Source organism: Acinonyx jubatus, chromosome D1 (assembly GCF_027475565.1).
Source record: "Acinonyx jubatus isolate Ajub_Pintada_27869175 chromosome D1, VMU_Ajub_asm_v1.0, whole genome shotgun sequence".
Classification (NCBI taxonomy): Eukaryota; Metazoa; Chordata; class Mammalia; order Carnivora; family Felidae; genus Acinonyx; species Acinonyx jubatus.
The window spans coordinates 59,973,417-59,995,455 of NC_069390.1; the positions used below are offsets into that span (position 1 = coordinate 59,973,417).

The 22,039-nt window shown below is 48.7% G+C and overlaps 2 protein-coding genes across 8 annotated transcripts in view; one reads left to right on the forward strand and one right to left on the reverse strand.

Moving 5' to 3' along the window:
* Nucleotides 1-4,033: 4,033 nt before the first annotated feature.
* Nucleotides 4,034-19,620, reverse strand: KCTD21 (potassium channel tetramerization domain containing 21). 4 transcript variants are annotated; one of them, XM_027039873.2, is made up of 3 exons: nt 19,457-19,504; nt 18,833-18,924; nt 4,034-7,097 (listed from the first exon to the last, which is right to left on the reverse strand). In XM_027039873.2, exon 3 carries the CDS (start codon nt 7,065-7,067, stop codon nt 6,285-6,287), a length of 783 nt encoding a protein of 260 aa, XP_026895674.1. In that variant the 5' UTR covers nt 7,068-7,097; nt 18,833-18,924; nt 19,457-19,504; the 3' UTR covers nt 4,034-6,284. The 4 variants fall into 4 exon arrangements, with proteins under 4 accessions (XP_026895674.1, XP_026895673.1, XP_026895672.1 ...); XM_027039872.2 differs by lacking the exons at nt 18,833-18,924; nt 19,457-19,504 and adding an exon at nt 19,505-19,620; XM_027039871.2 differs by lacking the exon at nt 18,833-18,924 and having other exon boundaries at nt 19,457-19,592.
* USP35 (ubiquitin specific peptidase 35) overlaps nt 19,607-22,039 on the forward strand; it is a 55,567-nt gene continuing 53,134 nt past the window's right edge. For 2 of the 4 annotated variants that reach the window (XM_053203739.1, XM_027039865.2), the window contains exon 1: nt 19,608-20,112. The gene's annotated coding sequence lies outside the window, so the exon portion shown is untranslated. Of the gene's footprint in view, nt 20,113-22,039 lie in introns of all 4 variants that reach the window. The other 2 variants (XM_053203740.1, XM_015078861.3) reach the window with 2 other exon arrangements.

Here is a 22,039-nt window from a genome sequence, read left to right on the forward strand (position 1 = left end):
ATGCATTTTGCCAAGGACACTTTCAGGCCAGGACAGGGAAGGGATTTGCCCAAGGTCACCTAGAACGCTGGTGGAAAGGCCTGGACCAGAGTCCTGGCACTTGGAAACCCAGTTCTGTTCGTGGCCTCACAGTTGAGTAGAAATAATCCTGAAGGAGGATTCAGACCGGGTTCTCTCCTCAACTTGGCCACTTAATGTAAATTAAATGACATTTAGTTCAATAGCCAAGGGCCTAATATGTGCCAGGCATGTACTTACGTGCAGTGTGGCCACAGGAAAGTAATTTTCTCTCTCTGCACTTCAGTTTCCTTATCTCTGAAAAAAGCCCCTCCTATGCTCCTTCTCTCAGAGCTGCTGTTGTGGGGATTAAATGAGAAAAAGGAAGCAAAGTGCTTTGTAAACTGTAAAGTGATGTGTACCTTGAGGAGTTGTTGCTAAGCGTGGACATCCCATTTGAGATCCCACTTATGTGGTCTCCCTGGAGTAGACTTCCACCTGAGCACTGCCCACAATACTGGAATCTGTTTACATGTTCCAGTGGAGAAATGTTTGGGTTCAGCTTTGATTTCCCAGAGTCCAGCTCTGGGGTTAGAATGTGGCAGGTACTTCACAGAATAAATGAATAAACAGAACATGTGATGATCCAATTCTCAGGTCCATGGAGATGCCAACCAGAAGGACACTGGAAAACCAGAGGAGGAGGGGCTCAGTGGGAGGGCGGTGGAGGGTGAGAATGGTGTCTGCGTGGACAGGAGGGTTTGGGTCACTGGAGAGGAGAGGGTGGGACACTCCAAGCAGTGTGAGTGGCTTGGGCAAAGGTCAGCAGATGGAAATCCATGTGGATTATGTAGAGGGCACTGAGAAAGTGGGCAAGTAAGATCACGGTAAAAGATGAGGACAGAAAGTGATGATGAGGACGATAATAATAATAGTAATAGGTAATGTAAGTATGGCACTTACTATACTCCAGGCACTGCTCAAAAAGCTATGGATGTATTCCTCATCAAACTCTTGCAACAACTCTATGAGGTGGGTATTATTACCTCTACTTTACAGACAAGGAAATGGAGAGGTTAAGTAACTTGCCTGCCTGAGGTTACATATCCATTATGTGGCAAAGCCAGGATTTGATTTCAGGCAGTCTCACTCCAGAATCTATGCTCTTTAATGTAGGTTGAAGTCTGTCTGTAAAAGGTTATGAACTTTGGGCTTTTTCTTATACTACAGGAAAAGTTTGAGCAAGAGTTTGGAGCAAGAAGGAGTTTGAGCAAGAGAGGACATCATGATAGAGGTCCTGAGCACCTTATGTGTGCTGGGCGCTGGTGATACAAAGAGCAAGACAGAGCTTCTGCCCTCATAGGCACTCAGTTCTTGTGTCGGAGCAGGCTCACTCTGGCTCTCCAGAGCCCATTGTGTGCCTCTTTTTCCTGATGATCAGTGATACCACTTCAGTAACTTGATATCCACTACAATGAGAGTGTTTGCACCACTGAAACTGGCCAATGCTACAAATCAGGGCTTTTCTCTGAGAGCTGGTTGTTACATATTTAGCAACACAACTGCTGACTGTGAATAGCTGCAATATGATGGTAAAAGTCCTCACCAGATATAGGGTGGTACAAAGAGGGGGTGGGACTAACCCTGCTTGGGGAGCCAAGGAGGCAAGGCTTATGCAGAGTGTTGAAGGATGGGCAGATGTTTGCTATGAAGACAGAGCAATAAAGCACAACTCAGGCACAGGTGAGGAGACGCATGGCACACACATTCTAGAGTTCTATGAAAGGACAGTATGGATGTGAAGGAGCTTGGGAACCTATAAGGTTCATAAACCTACAAGGTTCATAAACACAAAAGGGTGTTTATGAAGCAAATCCAGTATCCGATTTATAAGTGAGATAATTGGGGTCATGTCACAACCCATTAACCTTTGTCTTTAGCTGGCAGGATCTCTAGAGGATTTCCAATGTGACTCAACTGGGCCTTTACCCAAAACCTCAGTAAGAGGGAACCTAGGCTTAGGGGAGAGACGTGGCATGAGAATGGACTAGAACACTCTAGGGCTGCCAGCGAAATGAGAAATGTTGACAAAAGCTTTGAGATGCCTTGTATATTGGGGTTGGAGGGCCAGGGAAGTTGGCGGGAAATAAGACCAGGCTAAGTGAGGGTCAGACACGTCTGGCTGGCCATGCACTTCCGGCCCAGAAATCAAAGCCAGACAGTGGAGCCAGAGAGCTTGTTTTGTTATCTTTTGTGTCGAGTGGGGTTCTGGGTGCTGTGGGTTGCTCAGTGAGCCTCTGGCTTACACAGGCCTTTTCTCCCCCTTGGTCCCTATGCCCCAGACTGGGGTGAACATGGCATCAGACTGTCTCCATGGTTTTCTGCTTGGTGCCACGCTGTCCTGAAGGTTCTAAAGGAGACCGAGGTCACTGGGCTCATGGAGCTGCCAGAGCCAGGACCCCACAGGACCTGGAAAAAAGCCCGGCCCCTCCCTTTGATGGGCTGGTTATCAGGTTGTTTTGCTCTGCAAGAGGATCATGGGGCCTCATTTCCCTGCCAACCACCCCCATCAGCCCAAGGCCATCCCTGCCCCCCCTCCCCCCACGTACAGACTCAGGTGGTCAGTGAAGAGACCACAGGAAAGGGATGGGCTGGCTGTCTAGATACATGAGCTGAGAAATCTAAGGCTGACCTTGATCAAGCCTCCAATCACAGTAGCATGTTTTAAGAATGATTTGTAAAAGAAAGCTGGACACTTGGGGTGAACAAAGGGGCCGTTACAAAAGTGCTATGTTTTAGGCCACACATCTGTTTACAAAGCAGAGTGACCGCAATCCTGGCCTGAGGCTGTGTTGGGCACATATGGGGGAGGGAGGGGAACCATGGCCACCTCTGTACAGGGAGCTCCAGCCTCAAGGCAGAACAGAGAGTCACAAGGTTTGCCCCTCATAAAAGGGTAAAGGGCTTTAGATGGTTTTGAGGGTGCGAGGTCATAGGAAGGTCACAGGAAGCAGTGCTCGAGATGGCCTTCAAGCATGCAGGGGCCCTATTTGGTGGCTGGCCTCAGGACGTGGTAACACCAAAATGCCTTAGGATTCCCCCCAGCTCCCTTTCTGACTGCCCCTCTTCTTGCTTGGGATCACACCAAGGATAGGAATGGAAAGCTGACAAGTTCACGCGTGCCTGGCATTGCCCTTCAGTTGAGACAAAGCTCTTGGCTGTGCAAAAGACTAGACTGCCTGGTTGAGATCACGGATCACCATCGGGCAGCGAAGGGCTCACAAGATGCACATCCTTGCCTCCCTGTGCACACTCGCACTGACTCACTCGTCCTCTGGCATGGTGCTGCCTCTACCACTCCATGTGCTTTCTTAGTTTTGCTAAGCAATGGCTGCCCGCACCTGAGAGGCATGCACAGCGAATGTGCTGAATGCACCACCTGTCACTCCCCTTGTGCTGGAGTCACATGTGAGGGCTCACCCTTTCCATCTGGCTCCCTGCTCTCTGCTCGTGCTGTTTCCTGCACCCATGGTACCCTGCTTAGCTGTCACAACCCAACTTACCCTTAGAGGCCTGGCTTGTTCGTCCCTTAAGCCGTTTGTGAGACCGGAACTTGCTTTCAAGTTCCCACAGCATATTTTGTGGTCCTCTAAGCCTTTTCCAGATTGAATTTATTTGTGGCTGTTTCCATCCTCGGGGCCCACACACCAAATGCTCCAGGTGGGCTTGCTAAATTGTCCTCTCGAGGTGCTCCCTGCACGGCAGTCCACCAATATGACTTCCTGAAAGAGCAAGTATCTACTGAGTTCCTATGTGCCAGGCCTAGCTAGGAATTTTCACGGCCACCAGCTCATCTAAGTCACAGAACACCGGGAGGTGAGGTTGTTATCCCACGAGGAAACAAATCAGTGGCCCTGTGACTGGTCCAAGGTTCCATAACAAGCGATGGAGCCAGAATTCAAATTCAGGTCAGCCTGACTCCAAGGCCAGGGTATTTTTCACCCCTTATAAATAAGCAGATGCAAAATAGTAACACTGATGATCATTTATACTGTATTCTCACGTACATTATTTTCATTTGATCCTCACAACAGCCCTGTGAGGTAGGTAGGGTTATGTATTACTGTTATGCGCATTTCACAGATGAAGAAATGGAGGTGGCTCAGTGAGGTGGGCGACTTGCGCAGTCACACAGCACATTAGTGGCTTCACAAGTCCTTTACTTTCTCTAACGTCAAGCTGTTTGAATTAAGAAGCACCAAGAAGATGGAGAAAGATACTTTTTATGGAGAAGGAAAAGGGCAGTGGTGATAAACTGTTTTATTGTGGTCACAGCTTCTGCTGTGTCTGTTCTAACCTGGGTTCTTCTGAGTGACCTTCCCGAGTACTATTGGTCTGGTGACCTGGGACAGCTGTCAGAGACTCCTGGGTCCCACTGTAGGGGGAAAAGGCCTTTATTACCTAACGGATGCAGCCTTGCCCACAGCCCAGCATACAAGCTCCTTGTTCCCAGGGTGTAATTATAGGAAGTCCCTTCCTCAGCCCATCTCCTGTGGGTGCCTGTGTCACTAGGCTTCCCTGGTTTTGTCCAAGAGCCCCTACCCAATGGGGAAGATTCCCAAGGCCAAACTTCAGGGATGAATCATAATGTGCAGTTTTGAGGTGAGCACTGTTCATCACCCCTTGGAAAGTGGTGGCTTGGGGTGTCTTGCTCTGGACCTTATCCCAGGGAGGTCCACGGGTTGGTTACGACCAGAAACTGTACCACAGCAGAAGGCCACTTCTTTCCGAGCAATGTCACAGTGCCTGGACGCTTACTCTGAGAGGAGTGTTATGGTAACTCCAGGGCTCCTTGGTGCAATCCGCCCTGCCATATCCTGGCCTCCTTCCTCTGGCAACACTTTCTTGGGGCAACAAATCTTTATCCTCCAACAGGAGGTGGTCAAAAGCTATGTGGAGCCACAGACGGTGAGGCGGCGGATGAAATGGGTGTCACAAAACAAAGTGAAGTGATCACAAAATGGGGCTGACTTACAAGGGATGGGAAGGGGGTTAACCTTGGTTCTGGACAAATCCCAGGGGGAATCCTAATTTGAGTAATAATATTTTCAGAATAAGGGTCTGGCCTTTTAAGGTGACTATTGTGAAAGAGTAAACAAACATACCTCTGAGTGAGAAAGAAGGTCTAGATCCAAGACTAGAAAATGGGCGTGGAAGAACAGATTTTGGTTCAATGTAAGGGCGGGCTTTCTAACAGCACTGGCCAACCACGGCAGGGGCTGCCTTGGGGTTGATGAGCTTCCCGTTGCTGGAAGTATGCAAGGAGGGATGTGATCACTTGAAGGTGCTGGGGAGAGGTGCTTAGCCCCAAATGGGCTGGGGTGTGCTGGGGGCCAGGAAGGGCTAAGCGACCACTAAATTATTTTCCAACCCTGAGAGTCCATAATATTATTTAAAATGACCTCTTTCAATGATACTTCAAATTCTTGGGGAAAGGATTACAGAAGTCATGTAACAGTCCACGTTATGAAACGCCTTCTGTTGCACTGGCTCCAGGTACTTTAAAATCTTCGCAGGGACAGCAGCTCACCTGTGAAGTGAAAAATCCCCACATGTCTACATTTGGCCCAGTCCAGAGGGATATCCCCATCTTCTGAACCCTGCCTGGATGCTCACTCCTCTAGGCCATGCCACAGCTCAAATCTCTCCCCACCACAGTGGGGGGCCCAAAACGCAGCTCTGAAATCATACTGCATTTCCACGCCAGCCAAACATGGTTGTCCCTGGGCAAACAAGTCCAAGGTCCCGGCTGCATCCTAGGGACAGAGGAGCAGGTAGGGTGGGGATCTCTGGTTACTTTAGGTCCTGGGAAACTGAAGGAAGCCTCTTGTTTTCACCCCTTTCCCTCCAACAGGGGCTCCTTTCATAGATGGCTAAGTGAGGCCCTGCCTAGTGGTACAGAGAGAGCTGGAGCCTGTGGAAAATTCGTCATTCCTTTGTAGCCAGAAAGCCCTCCTGTGGCATCCTTTAGGACACACTGGCAGGCACATCACTTATGACAAACTGCCCATCTGTAGCTCAAAGTGGCAAGGAAAAAGGTAGCTCCGTTGAGAGGACACACGGATTCCTATAGGTAGACTGCATTGTGGGGGGAATCAAGTCCTGCTATGCGGTTAATACAGATTAGTAAAGCGCCCTGCCTCACACCACTGGTGAGACACTCTCCAGGACCTTGGCTGACATGCAGCTTCTAGGAAGCCCCCTCCTTCAGTGTTCCTGGGGTCCTTTTACCTGTACCGTATTAATCGAATAATCTTATTGTTCATAAAATCCACAGCGTGTGGGTGAGAAGAATCGATGCAGAAGCCATCACTCAGAGCAATTTTCAGCACCTCCTCCACGAAGACCTGGAAGCTGTTGATTTGCTTGTTGGCTGGCACCACCCAGAGCCTCTTGAGGTTCTGCTTGGTGTACTCCTCCTCTGGCAGGCCCTCCACATTGGCCACCCAGTCCAGAGTCAGGTGGTTGGGATCCTGCAAGTGGCTCGTGATGGAGGAGAGATTACCGTTGGAGCAATAGAAGAGCTTGGAGCCAAGGAGCTTGAGGAAGAGGCAAGAGGTACTGAAGATGTTGGCATTGAAGACCTCCATACTGGAGGAAGAGAGGCTATAGATCTGAGGTGCCTCCCGCACGGTGAAGTGGACTGTCTGCACACGCTGGTTCAGGGTGATATTGAGCATGGCATTCTTCTCAGCCTTGGAGAGCTCCACCTCCTTCTCCTGCAGTGCCTCAATCAGGGGCTGCACCTGGTAGAAGTCGGCCTCCCTTCGGAGCAGGCCCATCTCCTGGAAGTCCTCAGGCAAGTCCAAGTGGGAGGTCCGCAGGAAGTTGAGGATGTAGCGGAACACTTTGCCATCACGGTCAATGAAGCAGTTGCCCTGGCTGTCCCTCTTGGTGGGCATCTTTCCACTGAACATGGCACCCAGCATGGAGTCGGGGAAGCTGGTCAAGGTTGCCAATGAAGTCGTATAGAGCTTCCCCCCAACGTTCAGTGTGATGGGGTCAGACATGGCAGGAGGCTGGGGTGCTGGAAAGTAGTCCTAGAGAGGGAGAGAAGTGAGAAATTACCCAACCATATCTGGTGTCTTAGTCTGTTGAGGCTGGTATAAAAGAATACCATAGACCAGGTGGCTTAAGCATTTCTCTCTCACAGTTCTAGAGGCTGGAAAGTCCAAGATCCAGGTGTAGGCAGATTTGGTGTCTGGCAAGGGCTGTCTTCTCACTGGGTCCTCATGTAACAGAAGGGGCAAGAGAGCTCTTTTTAGAGTCTCTTTTATAAAGGCACTAATCCTGTTCATGGGGGCTCTATTCTCACAGCCTAATCACCTCCTAAAGGTGCTACGTCCATCACACTGGAGATTAGGATTTCAATATAGGGACCTGGGGGACACAAGCATTCAGACCATAACATCAATGTATGTACAGTTCTCAACTCCTTATTGTAGATCAAGCCTATAGTCCTAGAGGTTGAAATGAATTAGTACCTGATGAGATAATTGCCACATTATTTAAGCATATCAGGTTCACTAGGTAGTTGAAAAAAGAAAAAATGAAAAAACAAAGCCTGGGTCCTGCCCTCCAGAGATTATTGTAATTGGTCTTTAATACCCTAGCATTGGTATTTTTTAAAAGCACCCTTGGTGATTCTAAATGTTCAGTTAAGACACAGAACCACTGCTCTAAGGAAGGAAAGAAAATGTGCTTGGACTAAATGCTCTGTTACCTGCCCTTACACACATTTGTTTACATACTGGTGATACATCTTTTGACTTAGACAATATCACCATCCATCCCAATCGTGCAGATGAGGAACACGGTCAGGATTCATTCCCCATGCTCAGAGAGGTGAAGGGCCATGCCAAGTTTCAAACCCAGGTTCCTTTATGTGAGAGAGAAAAATACGTAAATGCTTACTAGTCAAACACTGGTACCTTCTAAGTACCTAGCCAATGCTCTGAGATTTACGTCTCCCAGCCCAGCACTCCCTTCTGCTGTACCAATGATGCCTTCTTATTATTAGTCTATCTCAAGGATTTTACAATGAATAGCTATGATTAGTGTCATTTCCATCTCTGTCCCAGGCTTACAATGGGCCACTCAGCCCTCTGGACTCTGACGCCCCTTGTTGGACTCTCATCCTCCTGTAACAATTAGCCTTGCAATGAAGACGTTCTTGACTCCTGGTGGCCTGCCCTTTCCCATCATGATGACATCCCAGCTACCTCTGAAGAATTTGAGTTTCAGTGCAAACGTGGGACTCTGCACGGAGCACCTTTTACCCATTCTCTACCCGTTTCTCTCCTTAACAAGCCCTTCTCCCCACTACCTTGCAGCCTCCAGTGTCTAAGGCTGGTGAGTCTCCTTCAACCTGAAGTCTTGGAGTCTAACTTCTCTTTAAGGTTCTAGAAAGGAAGGGATGTACCCTCAGCTTCCAACATACTTTCCCAAGATCCCACCTGTGGAACAGATTAAGCAACCCTTCCCTGATGCTGGGTGTGAGGGCCACAAAGAAGAATTGGACCCAGTGCCGCCCTCAAAAAGAAAAGGCTGGCAGGGAGACCAAGACAAGAGGCAGTGAGGGTGCAGTGACAAGGGAGATGGACCCAGAGCTAAGGGAGTAGGTCAGGATGAATTCTGGCATGCTTACTATCCACATGGGAAAACAGAGGTCTGAGGGAGGACTTCCCCAAAGTCACCCAGCAAGGATGATGAGCAGGCCAGAGCACTTCTTACCCTCACCATGCCTGTCTTCTGAGGAGGCTGGCTGCACTAAGACCCCCTTAACTCCAGGGGACGGAGACTCCTGCCAGAAAATGGAGGCCGTCTATGCTGGTGGAGGGAGATGCTCAGCTGCCCCACCCAACTGTCTAGGGGGTCACCTCATGACTCCTTCCTCATCTAATGGGGCACTTTGATACTGTAGAAAGGCATTAACCATCTGGAGTGTCTGAAGAGAAACGAGCCATGGTGAAGTTACAAAATTGGCAGCAGAAGCCTGGAGCAGATGGGCTGTGGGACAGCGGGGAGGTCCAACTGAAGGGGTGGGGCTAGGGCTGAGGAAGGGATGGCTGCTGTGTGGGGACCTGCAGCTGCGGGAAGGTGCTCTGGCTTCAGGGCTGACACTGGTCAGTTCTGTCTACAGAGGGCCCAGGCAGGAGATGGACCCACGAGCCAGTGCCATCCCCTTCCTCTTTCCAGAATCTTCCTTTTCTTTCTAGGTAGTAATTTGCATATGTTAGTTTTCAGTCTCTCTCCTTGATTTCGTTAAAAAAATTTTTTTTTTAATGTTTATTTTAGAGAAAGAGTGTGGGTGAGGGAGAGGCAGAAGGGGGGGGGCGGACAGAGGATCTGAAGCCGGCTTTGTACTGACAGTGGAAAGCCTCATGTGGGGCTGGAACTCACAAACTGTGAGATCATGACCTGAGCCAAAGTCAGACACTTAACCGACTGAGCAACCCAGGCGCCCCATCTCCTTGACTTCAGGCCCGGGCTCTATCCAGTAGCTCAGCAACATGGAAAGAGCAGCTTCAGGCATCAGGGAGGCCGGGCTGTCTTTGCTGTTGGTTCTGTGGGCTGCAGACCCCATATCTCCTCTGTACGTTAGTGCTGAAGAGCTCAGAGCACTGGGTGGTGGTGGGGGGAGAGGGAGGGAGATAGTCGGGAGCCACAAGGCACACCTGGCATACCTGGGGGCTCTTGGGTGGGTACCCAAACTTCTATTCCTCTGCTTGCAAAAGCAGCAGAGCATCTGCCTTCCTGCCTCTTCCCCGGAGCTGTGCGACTCCCTGGCATCGTCACTGCCTGTCAGCCACACAGGCAGTCGGGGCGGAGACTGGTTAGAAGCCAGATTTCCTGCCCCCTCCCTCAGTCTAAGGTGCTCTCTGTGGTATTCTCTCCATGCCCACAAGTCATGGAGCTCAGCCACCCAAGCCCCCATTTTCCACCATCACAGGTATACAGGTTGTGGTGTAAATGGCACAAGGACACATGAGGACAGGACCTGGCACCTCGGGGCAGGAGGTACTGAAAGCTTTGTGTGATGAAGGGTTTGTGGTCAGGTGGGGATGAACCAACGATCCTCACTGAGCTCCAGTCCCCTGTGTATCCTCAGCTGTGTCCTGGACTTCTCCACCTTGATGTTCCACGGGTATCAGAAGGCCTGACACAGAATTCCTCTTCCCCCAAACCCACAGTGAACGCTTCTCAGCCACTCAACTGCCTGAGCCTAAGATCCAGGAGGCAGCTCCGAGTCCTCATCCCTATAATTTTTCTCACTCTGACTCTTCAAACGCATCCCTAAAGCCCTCCCTGGGCTCTGGCTTCTCCTCTGCTGTCCTTACCTCCTCATCTGGCTCCCTGCCTTCTTCCTCTCCACCTTCCATTTCAGTCTTCTGGAGCACTACTGCCTGGCCAGACCACCTTGCTCTTCCAAGCTCACCTCCAGCCCCTCCCCCACTCTATCCTCCCGCATTCCAGATGGCACTGCACACATCCTCATGCTGTCACCTGCCTGACTTTGCTCTCCCTATACCACCCTCTCCACCTTCTCTGCTGTCAACCTTGAAGGCCCCACCTATGAGCCACTGTGTCTGTAAGGCCATCCCCAGATCTCCACTAGGTTAACCGCTCTCCTCTTGGGGCTTCCTGGTCCTTTGCACAGCCTACCTGGCCGTGCCCACCATTCCATCATGTTATGAGCTGATTTGCACTCCTTCAAGGTGCAGATCACTGGACATCCACATCCAAAAAAAAGAACCTTGACCCATATCTCGTACCATGTAGGAAAAATTAACTCCAAACAGACCACACACCTATAGGTAAAATCTTTTGAAAACTAAAACTTCTGGGAGAAAACCTTTGTGACTTTGGGTTAGGCAAAGATTTGTTGCATGGGACCCAAAAGGCACAAACCATAAAAAAATCGACACACTGGACTTCACCAAATGAAAAACTCCTCTTCAAAAGGCAGTGTTGAGAAAATGAAAATAAGACACACTGGCAGAAAGTATTTGCAAAACATAGATCTGATAAAAGGTTGTTAACAAGAATATAGAAAGAGCTCTCAAAACAGAAAACAGACAACCCAATGAAGAAATGGGCAGATGATCTGAACACACACTTCACCAAAGACATATTGATGACAAATAACCACTTGAAAAAAAAGCTCAACAGCAATAGTCATGAAGGACATGAAACTTAAAACCACAATTAGATAACACTGTATACCTATTAAAATGGCTCCAATAAAAAAATCTGACCATACCAGGGCACCTGGGTGGCTCAGTCAGTTAAGCACCCGACTCTTGATTTCAGTTCAGGGCATGATCTCATGGTTCATGAGTTTGAGCCTCAGGTTGGGCTCTGTGCTGACAGCGCACAGCCTGCTTGGGATTCTCTCCCTCCCTCCCTCCATCCCTCTCTACCCCTCCCCCATGCTCTCTCTCTCAAAATAAATACATAAACTTAAAAAAAAAATCGGATCATACCGAACGCTGCTGACTATACAGAGCAATGAGTCTCCTGCATTGCCGGTGAGAATGCAAAATGGTACAACCATGGTGGAAGTTTGGCATTCAGTTTCCGCATGACCCATCAATCCCACTCCTCATTATGTACCCAGAGAAATGAGGGCATATGTCCATGCAAACACCTGTACCTGAATAGTTATAGCAGCTTTATTCATAATTGCTCAAACCTGGAAACAACTAAAATGTAAGTGGTAAACACACTGTCACACAACCATACAATGGAATATGACTCAGGAATACAAAGGGACTAGCTACTGACATATACCACAAGAGAAGAATGTCAAAAGCATTATGTTAAGTAAAAGAAGCCAGCCTCAAAAGGTTACATAGGTAGGGTGCCTGGGTGGCTTAGTCGGTTAAGTGTCTGACTTTGGCTCAGGTCATTCTCTCTCATGTTTGTGAGTTTGAGCCCCGTGTCAGGCTCCGTGCTGACAGCTTAGAGCCTGGAGCCTGCTTTGGATTCTGTGTCTCCCTCTCTGCCTTTCACCTGCTTGTGCTCTGTCTCTCTCTCTCGAAAGTAAATAAACATAAAAAAAAAAAAAAAAGGTTACAGAAGTATGTGATCTTATTTATGTAACATTCTAAAAAAGGTAAAACTATAGAGACAGAAATCAGACCAGTAATTGCTAGGGCCTGGACTGGGGAAAAAATTGGCTACAAACAGGCAAGAGGGAATACCTTGGAGTCATGGGAACACTCTATGTCTTGATGTGGTGGTAGTTATAAAAGTTATGAAAATTCATGTAACAGTATACCTCAAGAGGGTGAGTTTTCACTGTATGTAAATTATGACTTCATAAACTGGAAAAAGGATCAAGATTGGGATTGTCTCATGAAATCAACACAATGGGTTGTGACCAGCTACATATATTGTTGGGAAACTTTTTTTTCAGTTGTGTGTGTTTGTGCGTGAACTGGATGGTGATCTAAAGTATGTCTTCATACTGTGAGCTGTGACAAAAATTGTTGTTGAAAACCACTGCCTAGGTTGTGATCTCCTTGAAGCACAGACACATCTCATGTCCCCGCACAGGCACTGCCTAGCACACAGCGGATGCTAGCGTCATGGGGATGGGGGAGGGGGGTGGGCAGCAGGGTGGGACGGATGAACATTTACTGGGCGTTTTACTACATCCAAGGCCTTTACACTCACCAGCCTTTTAAATTCTTGGAGCAATCCTACAAAGTAGGCATCATGCTCCGTTTGGCAGATGACAGGAAAGTGGACTCGGAGAGACTGGACACACAGCCAACTAGCAGAGAGACCGTTCTCAGCCCACTCAGGCTGCAGAGTTGTAACAGCAATAAAGGGCTGTGATAGCTTCAGACAAGTTTGACAATCTCTGAAGCAGCCTTTAAAAACACTGCTCTGCAGCCTGCTTGGCAAGACGGTTACCACTTACCTAGCGCACACCTCCTGCTCTATGTGAGGAGCTTCATGTAACACTTGGTAGCATTTTATTTGCAATAAAACCATATAGAAAAGTACAGAAAATGATACTATTGTGCTAAATGCTGTACATGCATTCCTTCATTTGATGTCTTCATAAGCACCCTGTGAAAGAGACTATTATTATCTCCATTTTACAGATGAGGAAACTGAGGCTCAGAAAGTGTAGGAGTCAGTGGAGGAGCTGGGATCTGAATCCAGTTCTGTGTGGGTCCAACACTTGTGATCATTCCTCTTTCCCACCACAGGGTCTTAATGTGAGTGAGAGATGCACATACCCTATTCTCCATCCCGACCAGATGGAAATGTCCTTGGGTGGTGGGTCTGCGGCTGGCCTGGGGCTCTGCCCACTCCCATCGATGGAAGTGGGGACAGGACCCGAGGACAGCCCACAGTGCCTCCATGGCTGACACAGGGCAAATCCACTGAGAAGCCCAAGCCCTTCTATTTCAACAGCAGCCGATGATGTCTAATGACAAAGCCACGAAACACAAAATGCCAGGTTTTTCAGAGCCAGATTAGAAAGGATGAATGAGAACTCACACAGGACCAGGAAGTAGATAAAAGAAATCACCACTGAACGAATTATGTTTCTTCAGCAGGAGGCTTTCCAAGCCTGCCTCTCGACTAAAAAACCAAGCAAGAGATTAGCCCTCTTTCCCCGTTTGAGAAAAGGGCTGGTGTCAAATCATCAAACCAGGAAATTATGCCATGCTGATCCCCAGACCGCCCAAGTTGGGGAGGCCAGGGGGCCTTGGAAGTTGCTGCTGGAATTCTCTCCTTTCTGGAATGGGTCTGTGGCCCAAATGAGAGGGGGTCTTGAGGCCCAGCCTGGTACCATGCAAAGGGAAATTCCAGTCTGGGGCCTGGAAATTACCTGGCTGCAACCTCTACCTTTCTGTGACACAGAAAATAGAATTCTTTGACAGCAGATGTCCTGTGAGGAAGGGCAGCCAAGACATTGCTCTAGAGTCCTACTTTAAAACGTGGTCCAGGCACCCACGTGTCCCTGCAGTCCTCATGCAGGACACAGCTAATGCTGAGTACCTGCTATGTACCATACCTGCTAGCTCTGTTATACATATGAGCTCATTTAAGCCCCGTAACACCCTTTCAAGAAAAGTATTATCTGCACATTGCAAATGAGAACCTCAGGCTTTAAGAGGTAGGGAACTTGCACCAAACAGTGTCAGAGCCAGGCTTCAAGTCTAGGCCTGTCTAACTGCAAAGTGTGGATTGTGAACAAAGGCCCTTGGAGAGATTTGTCACTTGTTCCCCTCCTACCTCTTACAAGGTGCTCTTACACCTGCCATCTGAATTTGATTCTGACCTACATAGAGACCAGGGTGTAGAGAATCAACACTTCCTGAGAACCAAGGACATGCCCTGAGCTATGTGAGGCACTTTCCAACAGACTATTTCATTAAAACACCACACAGATGATGTGAGGTAGGTACGAGTGTTATCCCGGTGTTTAGGATTATAAAACTGATGCACAGAGTAGTGATGACAGCTGCTGAAGATCACACAGCTAGAGGCAGCAGAGCTAGAATTCCAAATGAGGTCTCTCTCCAAAGCCTGTGTCCCTTCCAGTAATATAAACCATAATACTTTATTAGGAAGCATAAAGAGGATTTGAATAGAGACTTGTAATGCTTCTGAAAGAGATGAAATATCTTCAAGTTGTTCTAAAATTAACTACAGTTGTTATGCTGTCCTAATCCAAATCCCAATAGTATTTCTTCAAAGGATTAAAAAAAAAAGATTAAAATCTTACTTTGGAAAAATTGATAAGTGATAACTTGAAAGAATATTTGAAAAAGAGTAATTACCTTAAATGTTAGTTAAGATAACTAGTAACTACTAGTAATGTATTAAATAGGATTATAAAGCAATGACATTCCAAACTGTGGTATTGAAACAATAAAAAGGAGAAGGAAATTTATAATATGTACTGAAAAGACTTATTAGCAATTAAAAAATAAATATATATTGATCTTTACCACAACTCTGTGACCCTGGCAGAACAAATCACATAATCTTGATTTCACCCACGCAGAGAGAATGAGTCCCTGACCCAGGGCTTCATGTGCATTCTTGACTTCTGAGGCATGGCCTGTAGAAGGTTCTGGGCTTGGACATGGCTCAGAGAACAGTCCTTTGGAGGCAGCCTGGGGTCTTCTCTAATCTGGGTCTTGAGCAAGAGACTGAACCGAGCCACAGAGGTTTTGGCCAAGAGTTCATACACTCAGAGTCTTTAGGCATGGGCTTTCTGTGCAATTTCCTATATTACTGCCCATTGAGCTTCCATAATGAAACTACTTGCCATGCAGTAGTTGACTGCTACACAGTGATGCCCAGTTGTAACAACAATAAATCTACTGATAATTACTTCTCTACCTGTCCGCCTGTCCGTCCGTCCGTCCATCCATCCATCCATCCATCCATCATTTCTTAGCTCTGCTCACTCAAAGAGCCTATCAGTAGCACCCCAGTAGCAATGAGCACACCTGACTCCAGATCTTGGTTTCTAAATGTCATCTCCTACAAAAAGAAACCAGGGTTTCCTGGAGAAATTGATGGTTCCGGGACTTTGATAGAAGCAGTGCAAGGTGAGCCTGGAACATCTCTTGCCAGACAGCAGAGAAGCAATGAAAGATTAATGAGATCTTGTGAAAACAACACAGAAGATCTTAAAAGTTCTCATCAAAGGAAAAAAAAGTATTTTTGTAACTATGTGTTGTGGTGAATGGTAACTAAACTTATTGGGATAATCATTTCGCAATATATACATATATCAAATCATTATGTTGTATACCTAAAACTAATACAATGTTAAACGTCAATCATATCGCAATTAAAACACAACACGGGAGCTGGCCTGAAGGGACTCTCTTAGGCCAAATTTGGAAATAATTTGAATACCAAAAAGATTAATGATGATAATGGGTTATAACACATTGAATTTAAAAAAAATCATGACTCTTTGTTACTCCAAGAAGAAAAAAGACAGGGAGAAGAGAGAAAGACACACACAAACAGTGGAAAAAATTATTCTATAACAAAGAATACCAGCTAATAAATAGAGAAAGAATGGCACACTTAGAAAATTACCACTCTGCAACTTTCAATGTTGCAACTCGGGCAGGGATCATCAATGGATGTAGTGAAAGGTTACTGGGAACACACAATTTCGACATTCTCAAGGAATCACTCCAAAGACTAATGACAAAGGGAAAAATTACACCAATGGAGAGATCAGGCAGTCATGACCTTAACCAACAATCAAATTTAGCATTCATGGATAGTAGGACCCTGATATTATACACTTCCTGATGGGATGCAATAAGAAGAACACGACGTTGCCAGAAAGGAAAAACAAAAAACAAAAAACCAACAACCCTGAATAACCATTGATAAAATAACCAAATTTATACAGGTAGAAGAGGCTCTATGTAGAGTAAATGAGTTGCTTAAAGAGATATAACTAAATATAATGCATGAATCTTGACTACTTCTGACAAAAAAGAAAAACAAAACAAAAACCCAACTACATAAGATTGGCAGTTGGAGAAATGTGAGTATACTGTTTATTAAGTGATATTTACTTCTTTCAAATTTTCTTAGGTACAATAGTATTTTGGTTATGTAGGAGAATTCTGTAACTAGGAGTTACATGCTGAAGAATTTAGGGGTCAAGTGTCAAGATATCTGTAATTTGTAAATAGTTTAGCAAAAAGGTATGTGTAAAAGGAAAATCGGCAAAGGGTGAATTGGTGCATATAGGTGAAAGGCTACTCTTTAAACTTATCTGTAGCCTTGAAAATTCTAAAAATATTTTTATTTTGAAAGAGGGAAGAAAAGAATGCTTCCCTCATGGGACTATAGATGTAAAATTCCAGTCAGAGTGCCCGACCCCCAAACCAGCCAGGTTCAATAAACACATCTGTTATTACTACTACCAAGAAGCATTATAATCTGGTAATTTTCCTCTCCATGTGTTGCCGTGCTTTGGAGGATGAGGGAGCCAACCAGGGCTAAGCTAAAATAGCCCACAGTTGGTGGAGGAGACAGAATTTAAACCCGAGTGGTCTCTCTCCATAGACCCACCACTCACAGAAACCACAGAGCCGGGCCTGCCTGTTTCTGTGTTGGGATCCAGGCTGGGAGAAGATGGCTGTTCAGGCCTTGTTCCCCCTGCCTCCTCCAGAACCTAGAGTCTCTGCTACTACAGCAGGAAAGAAACTCCTGTCATGTTCACAAAGCGGGGCCCATTCTGGGCCTTAGAAATGTTGTGGGTGGGCAAAAAACCGGAGGGGCTTTGGCATCACCCAGGCCTGTGTTTGAATTAGGCTCTGACACTTTAGCTGTGTGGGCCTGGGCCAATTCTGGATAGATGGTGACTGTAACAACAGCAGCAAGAATAATGGCTGAGCAGTTATTACTGTGCTAGGCACCTTCTGCATGTTGATTTCATAGATGAAGTGGATACTATCATTATCCATGTCAGGCCCTCTCTGATCTCTGCAATTTGCTGTCATCCCTTTTGCCTGCACTCTAAAAGAAAATCCCTTTCATCTGTCAGTCCCCTCAGCTGGAATTCCTTTCTTTCTTCTCTACATCTTCAGAACATTTTATTTCCACCTCTTACCAAAAGCCTACTTTGTTTAGATAGTGCCTGGCCACTCTGTTGAGGCTGAGATCTTCCCTCTTCGTACCCGCCAGAAGCAGGCAGAGTAGGGGAAGAGGAAATTTCTTCCCCTTAGTCAGATCTTTCTTCACCCCAGACTGACATCTACCAATAAGGAGGTTCATCACCACCTCCTGAATCTTAAAAAACTTTTTATTTTGAAACACATTCTTGAAGTTTCAGTTTGGAATCTAAGCCAAGCCCAGGTGACCACCTGGAAGTAAATGGAGGAATTCCCACTGTGTAGAAGATAGATTGAACATGGCTGGGTAACTTTCAAGGGTGACAATACTCAGAGTGAGTAATGTGTCTCCCAGTAAGCTGGATGAGACTTCCCCCTGCTTACTCAGTCCACCAAGATAAAGACTGGCTCACAGCCCTGGGGACCATATGGGAGCACCGCCCTTCACCTCCCAGTTCCTGGCGTCCCCACACCCAACAGATGTACTTTCAGCTCTGTTTTGCCCAGTTCGTATCTCTAAGAAGCCCACAGGCTGCTCAATACCCCCGCAGCCCACACTGTAGGGGGAAAAGGTGCTTTCTAAACTCAGGTGACACACAGGGGCCCTGCAGTGATCTGCCCAGTTAGGGCACAGCACAGGGAAAGGTGAGTTGGAGGGAAGCCACCTGACCTGACAACCCAGCTTCTCCATTTGCACAGCAAAGTACCTGGTGCAGACTCCCAACAACCACCACCATCCCCCATCTTCTTCCAGAATTTTCCTGCATCCTCTCAGCTTACTCTCAGGCTTCCTCTTGTGGTTTTCCTCAGACACAAGCACTCCATTTCAACCACTCTCTTTCTGTGGTCTTCCTGCTCCTCAACCATTAGAATGCATAAACAGAGGGCTTTGAAATCCATCTCATTTCATCTTCACACTATCCATAGGAGGGTTGCCTTAGAGGTTGGCATTCAGAAAGGTTGAAGCTGGTCCTGTCACACAACCTGGATACAGCAGGACATCTAAACTTGTTTCTTCCCTGCCATCCACTCCAGAGTAAACCTCTGTCTCCCTCAAGTGCAGGAAATAAAGCAGGGTCTTTGGAGTAAGGAGCCCTATGGTTTGGGGCAAGTTACTTCACTTCTCTAAGCCTCTTGTTCCTCACCTGTAAATAGATACGGTGCCGCCTCTACAGGGTAAGAGCGTTGAATGAGATCATGTGTGACGCACTGAGTTCAAGGGATGGGCTCTTTATTTCTATCACAAGGAAAGGAAGATGTTTGTTCTGTGCATTCATGGGTATTTGCCCACTCGGGCATCCCTGTACCCAAACTGTATCAACGCGCGGCCGACCCTGGGCTTTCCGGGGCTGGGAAGGATCCTTTCCATCTCTGTCTCCGCCCCTCTTTCCCCAATGCTTTTTGGACCATCCCAACCAGTCTAACCTAGGCTTGCCTTATCGGCTTTCTCAGTACTGACGCCCCAGCCCTGGCCACCCCCTCCTCCGACCCCACTCTAGTTCTCCTCCTCACCTAGAGACTCCGCCCCTCTTTGCCCCACCCACCAGACTCCGCCCACAGTCTCGACCCTCTTAATCCGGGCTTTTCCAACCTTCCCCATCCCGCCAGACTCTTTCCACCAGCTCCGCCCCTTCTTCCCAACAAGCGCCCCCTCCCCCGCAGTCTCTGGCGTTGCCATCCCCATTGCACAGATGAGAATGGCGAGGCTAAGATAGGCAAGATGACCTCTCATAGTAGGACAGGTGCCAGCTGGGCCCGCGTCCCCTCACCGGCTGTCTCTGCGCCCCGAGTCTCCGCTCGCGCCGCGCCGCACCCACCTCCTGCCCTCGCTCTGCAGCCTCCCCTCCGCGGGCGGCCAGCGCAGCTTTGCGAGGGGGGAGGAGGGCCAGAGCCCAGCCCAGGGGCGTGGTGGCCCGGGACCCGCGCGCTGCGCTCAGGGATTTGTAGTTCTCCCTGGTCTCTTTGCGGCTCGGCACGCTTAGCGCAAACTCCATCTCCCAGGAGGCATTGCAGTGAGCCATCCAGCTCCCCGCCCCGCCCCCGCTAGAGCTGAGACCGGCTGGCCTTAAAGGGGACGCGGCCTGAGTGGCGGTTCCCAGGGTGGCCCCCGCTCCGGCTCCTCCCCGTTTCCCGCACCTCGCCCCTCCCCACGCTTCGTCCCGCAGCCCCGCAGCCCCGCAGCCTAGCGGCCGCGCGGCTGAGTCGAGCTCCCTGGGTACAAGCTTGTACAGAGCTGGGTGGGGAGTTTGGATTTTGCAGTGGAAGCAGCATCCCTGCCTGCTGAGCGGGACCTGGTGGAGGGCGTCCCCACTCCAGGGGGAGCAGAGGACTCGCCCTGACCTAGCCTGGCCTAGCCTAGTCTTGCCAGGCCTGAGCGCCCCACCCAAGAGCTGGCTCGGAGGCTGGGGCCACCGGGGTCCTAGAGGTAAGGGGGTCGGGTCGTGTGTGCAGGTTGTGGGGAGTGTCTGCACCCTGGCGGTTCGAGAGCCCTGGGCACGCGCGAAGGGCTCCCAGAGTTTGGGGCTGGGAGAAGGGAGGTCCAGGTGCAACTTGGGCCTCGCTGTGTGACCTTGGGCGAGTAGCTGCCCCTCTCTGGGCTTCATCTTCTTTCATCAATTGTGTTTGGTGGTGATCCTGCCCTCCCCCTCAACCATGAAGCTCACCGGCCTTTCGTGGTGACCGCAGCCCCAGCCTGGGCTGGGCGCCAGTGCACCGGTATAACTGGAAGGAAGGGTGGGACTAAGATGGGGCACAAACTGGGGGGCTAAGAGGTCGCACCCGCCTGGAATGGGCTTCTGTTCTCAGCAACCTCGCCCGGGTATATTCCCTCTACAAGACATGAGACTCCTTGTGTGTTAGCCTGGTGCCCGCCCTTCCAGAAACCCTGGGGTGGGGGTGGGGACATGTGAGGGGTGGCCCCAGCAGGGATGAGTGATTGTGGTGGGTTTCTGAGAAGGGAATATATGCTCCTACCCTCTTTTCTCTCCTTCCATTCCCCTTCAGTAAAAGAGCTGTTGCTTTTTACCAGTAAAACCCTTTTTTTTCTTTCTTTCTAGGAGACAGTTTGGTGGCCCAGGCAAGGGCCTCCCAGTAGTAGGGCAAGGGGATTCTTTCAGGGCTGCCTTAGGTAGAAGAAATTAAGTTAAAAAAATTCAGAGGCAGATATTGCAGTCCAGAGATCTGGGTGGGGGGAGGGTGCTGGGAGGGTCAGCTTAGTGCTCCCCAGGCAGCTCTGGCACCCAGGGGAGTCAGAGGAGGAAGACTGGGTGTGAGGGTCAGAGAGAGAAGAAATGGGCTTCTCCACTCTTAGGTACTGGCTTAGGGCTTGGAGGGTCGTCTGTGCTCTGAGGTAGGGAGAGGTTGAGACTTTCCTGAAGCCCCCTCCCCTGTCCCACTGGATTCTGTGAGCTTTTGGCCTGAGAGCTAACCAGGAACAGTTTTTGTTTTTTCCTTCTGCTTTGGTTGTTTGAGTCATTTTTAAAAGGCTAAAGCCTCATTGGGTCCTGTCCGGTGACCTCTGTAGGGACTTTCTTGGCTGATGTTTGAGTCTTGGGGTTATGGATATGGAAGACCAGACCTGGCTGAGGAGAGGGCACTGACTGGGCCAGTCTCTGGAAGGTGTTTTCTGGTTATATCTTCAGTTGTATCTCATCTTGCTGTCACATGTTTCTCACCGGGCACTAGGCACTCCTTCACCTCTCTGCCTGGTCTTGTGCTGGGCACTAGGGCACAAATAGGGGATTGGATCTATTTCCAAAGAAGATCCTAGCCTAGTGAGAAGATAGACCTAGAATCCAGTGGCACTGCTGAGGGATGAGAAAAGCAAAGAGACTTGGATTGCAGAGGGGTTAGGAAAGGTTTCCCAGAGAAGGGGGCATGTGACCTGGGCATCAGAGGATGAGTCAGAATTTGCCAGGAGAGAAAAGGGAGAAGCCTTTCCCAGAAGAGAGGACATCACCAAAAGGTGGCCAGGAGGAAAAGCCCACTGTGCAAATTCCTTCAGATTTGTAACCAAACAGTGTTTGTCAAGTTCATGTCCGTCCCTTCCCCCCATCAGCCAGGTGTCACAGAAAGGGCTTGAATGTCAAGCTCTGGAGTTTGGATCTTATGCTGAAGGGGCTAGGGAGCCTTGTGAGTTCTGAGCAAGGCATGGCAGGATGGAGTTTATCATCTAATGAGATTAATCTGAAAATGTTATCAGGGTGGGTGGGTCAGAGAGACCGGGGAGGGATGAGGCAGCCTGAATTAGGGCCCAGGGTGTGGGGGCAGGGCAGGACATTATACACCCCCCCCCCCCCCAAGACACAGTGCTTTGGGGGTGGTGGAGATGAGTCAGTCTTCACCATGCAGGA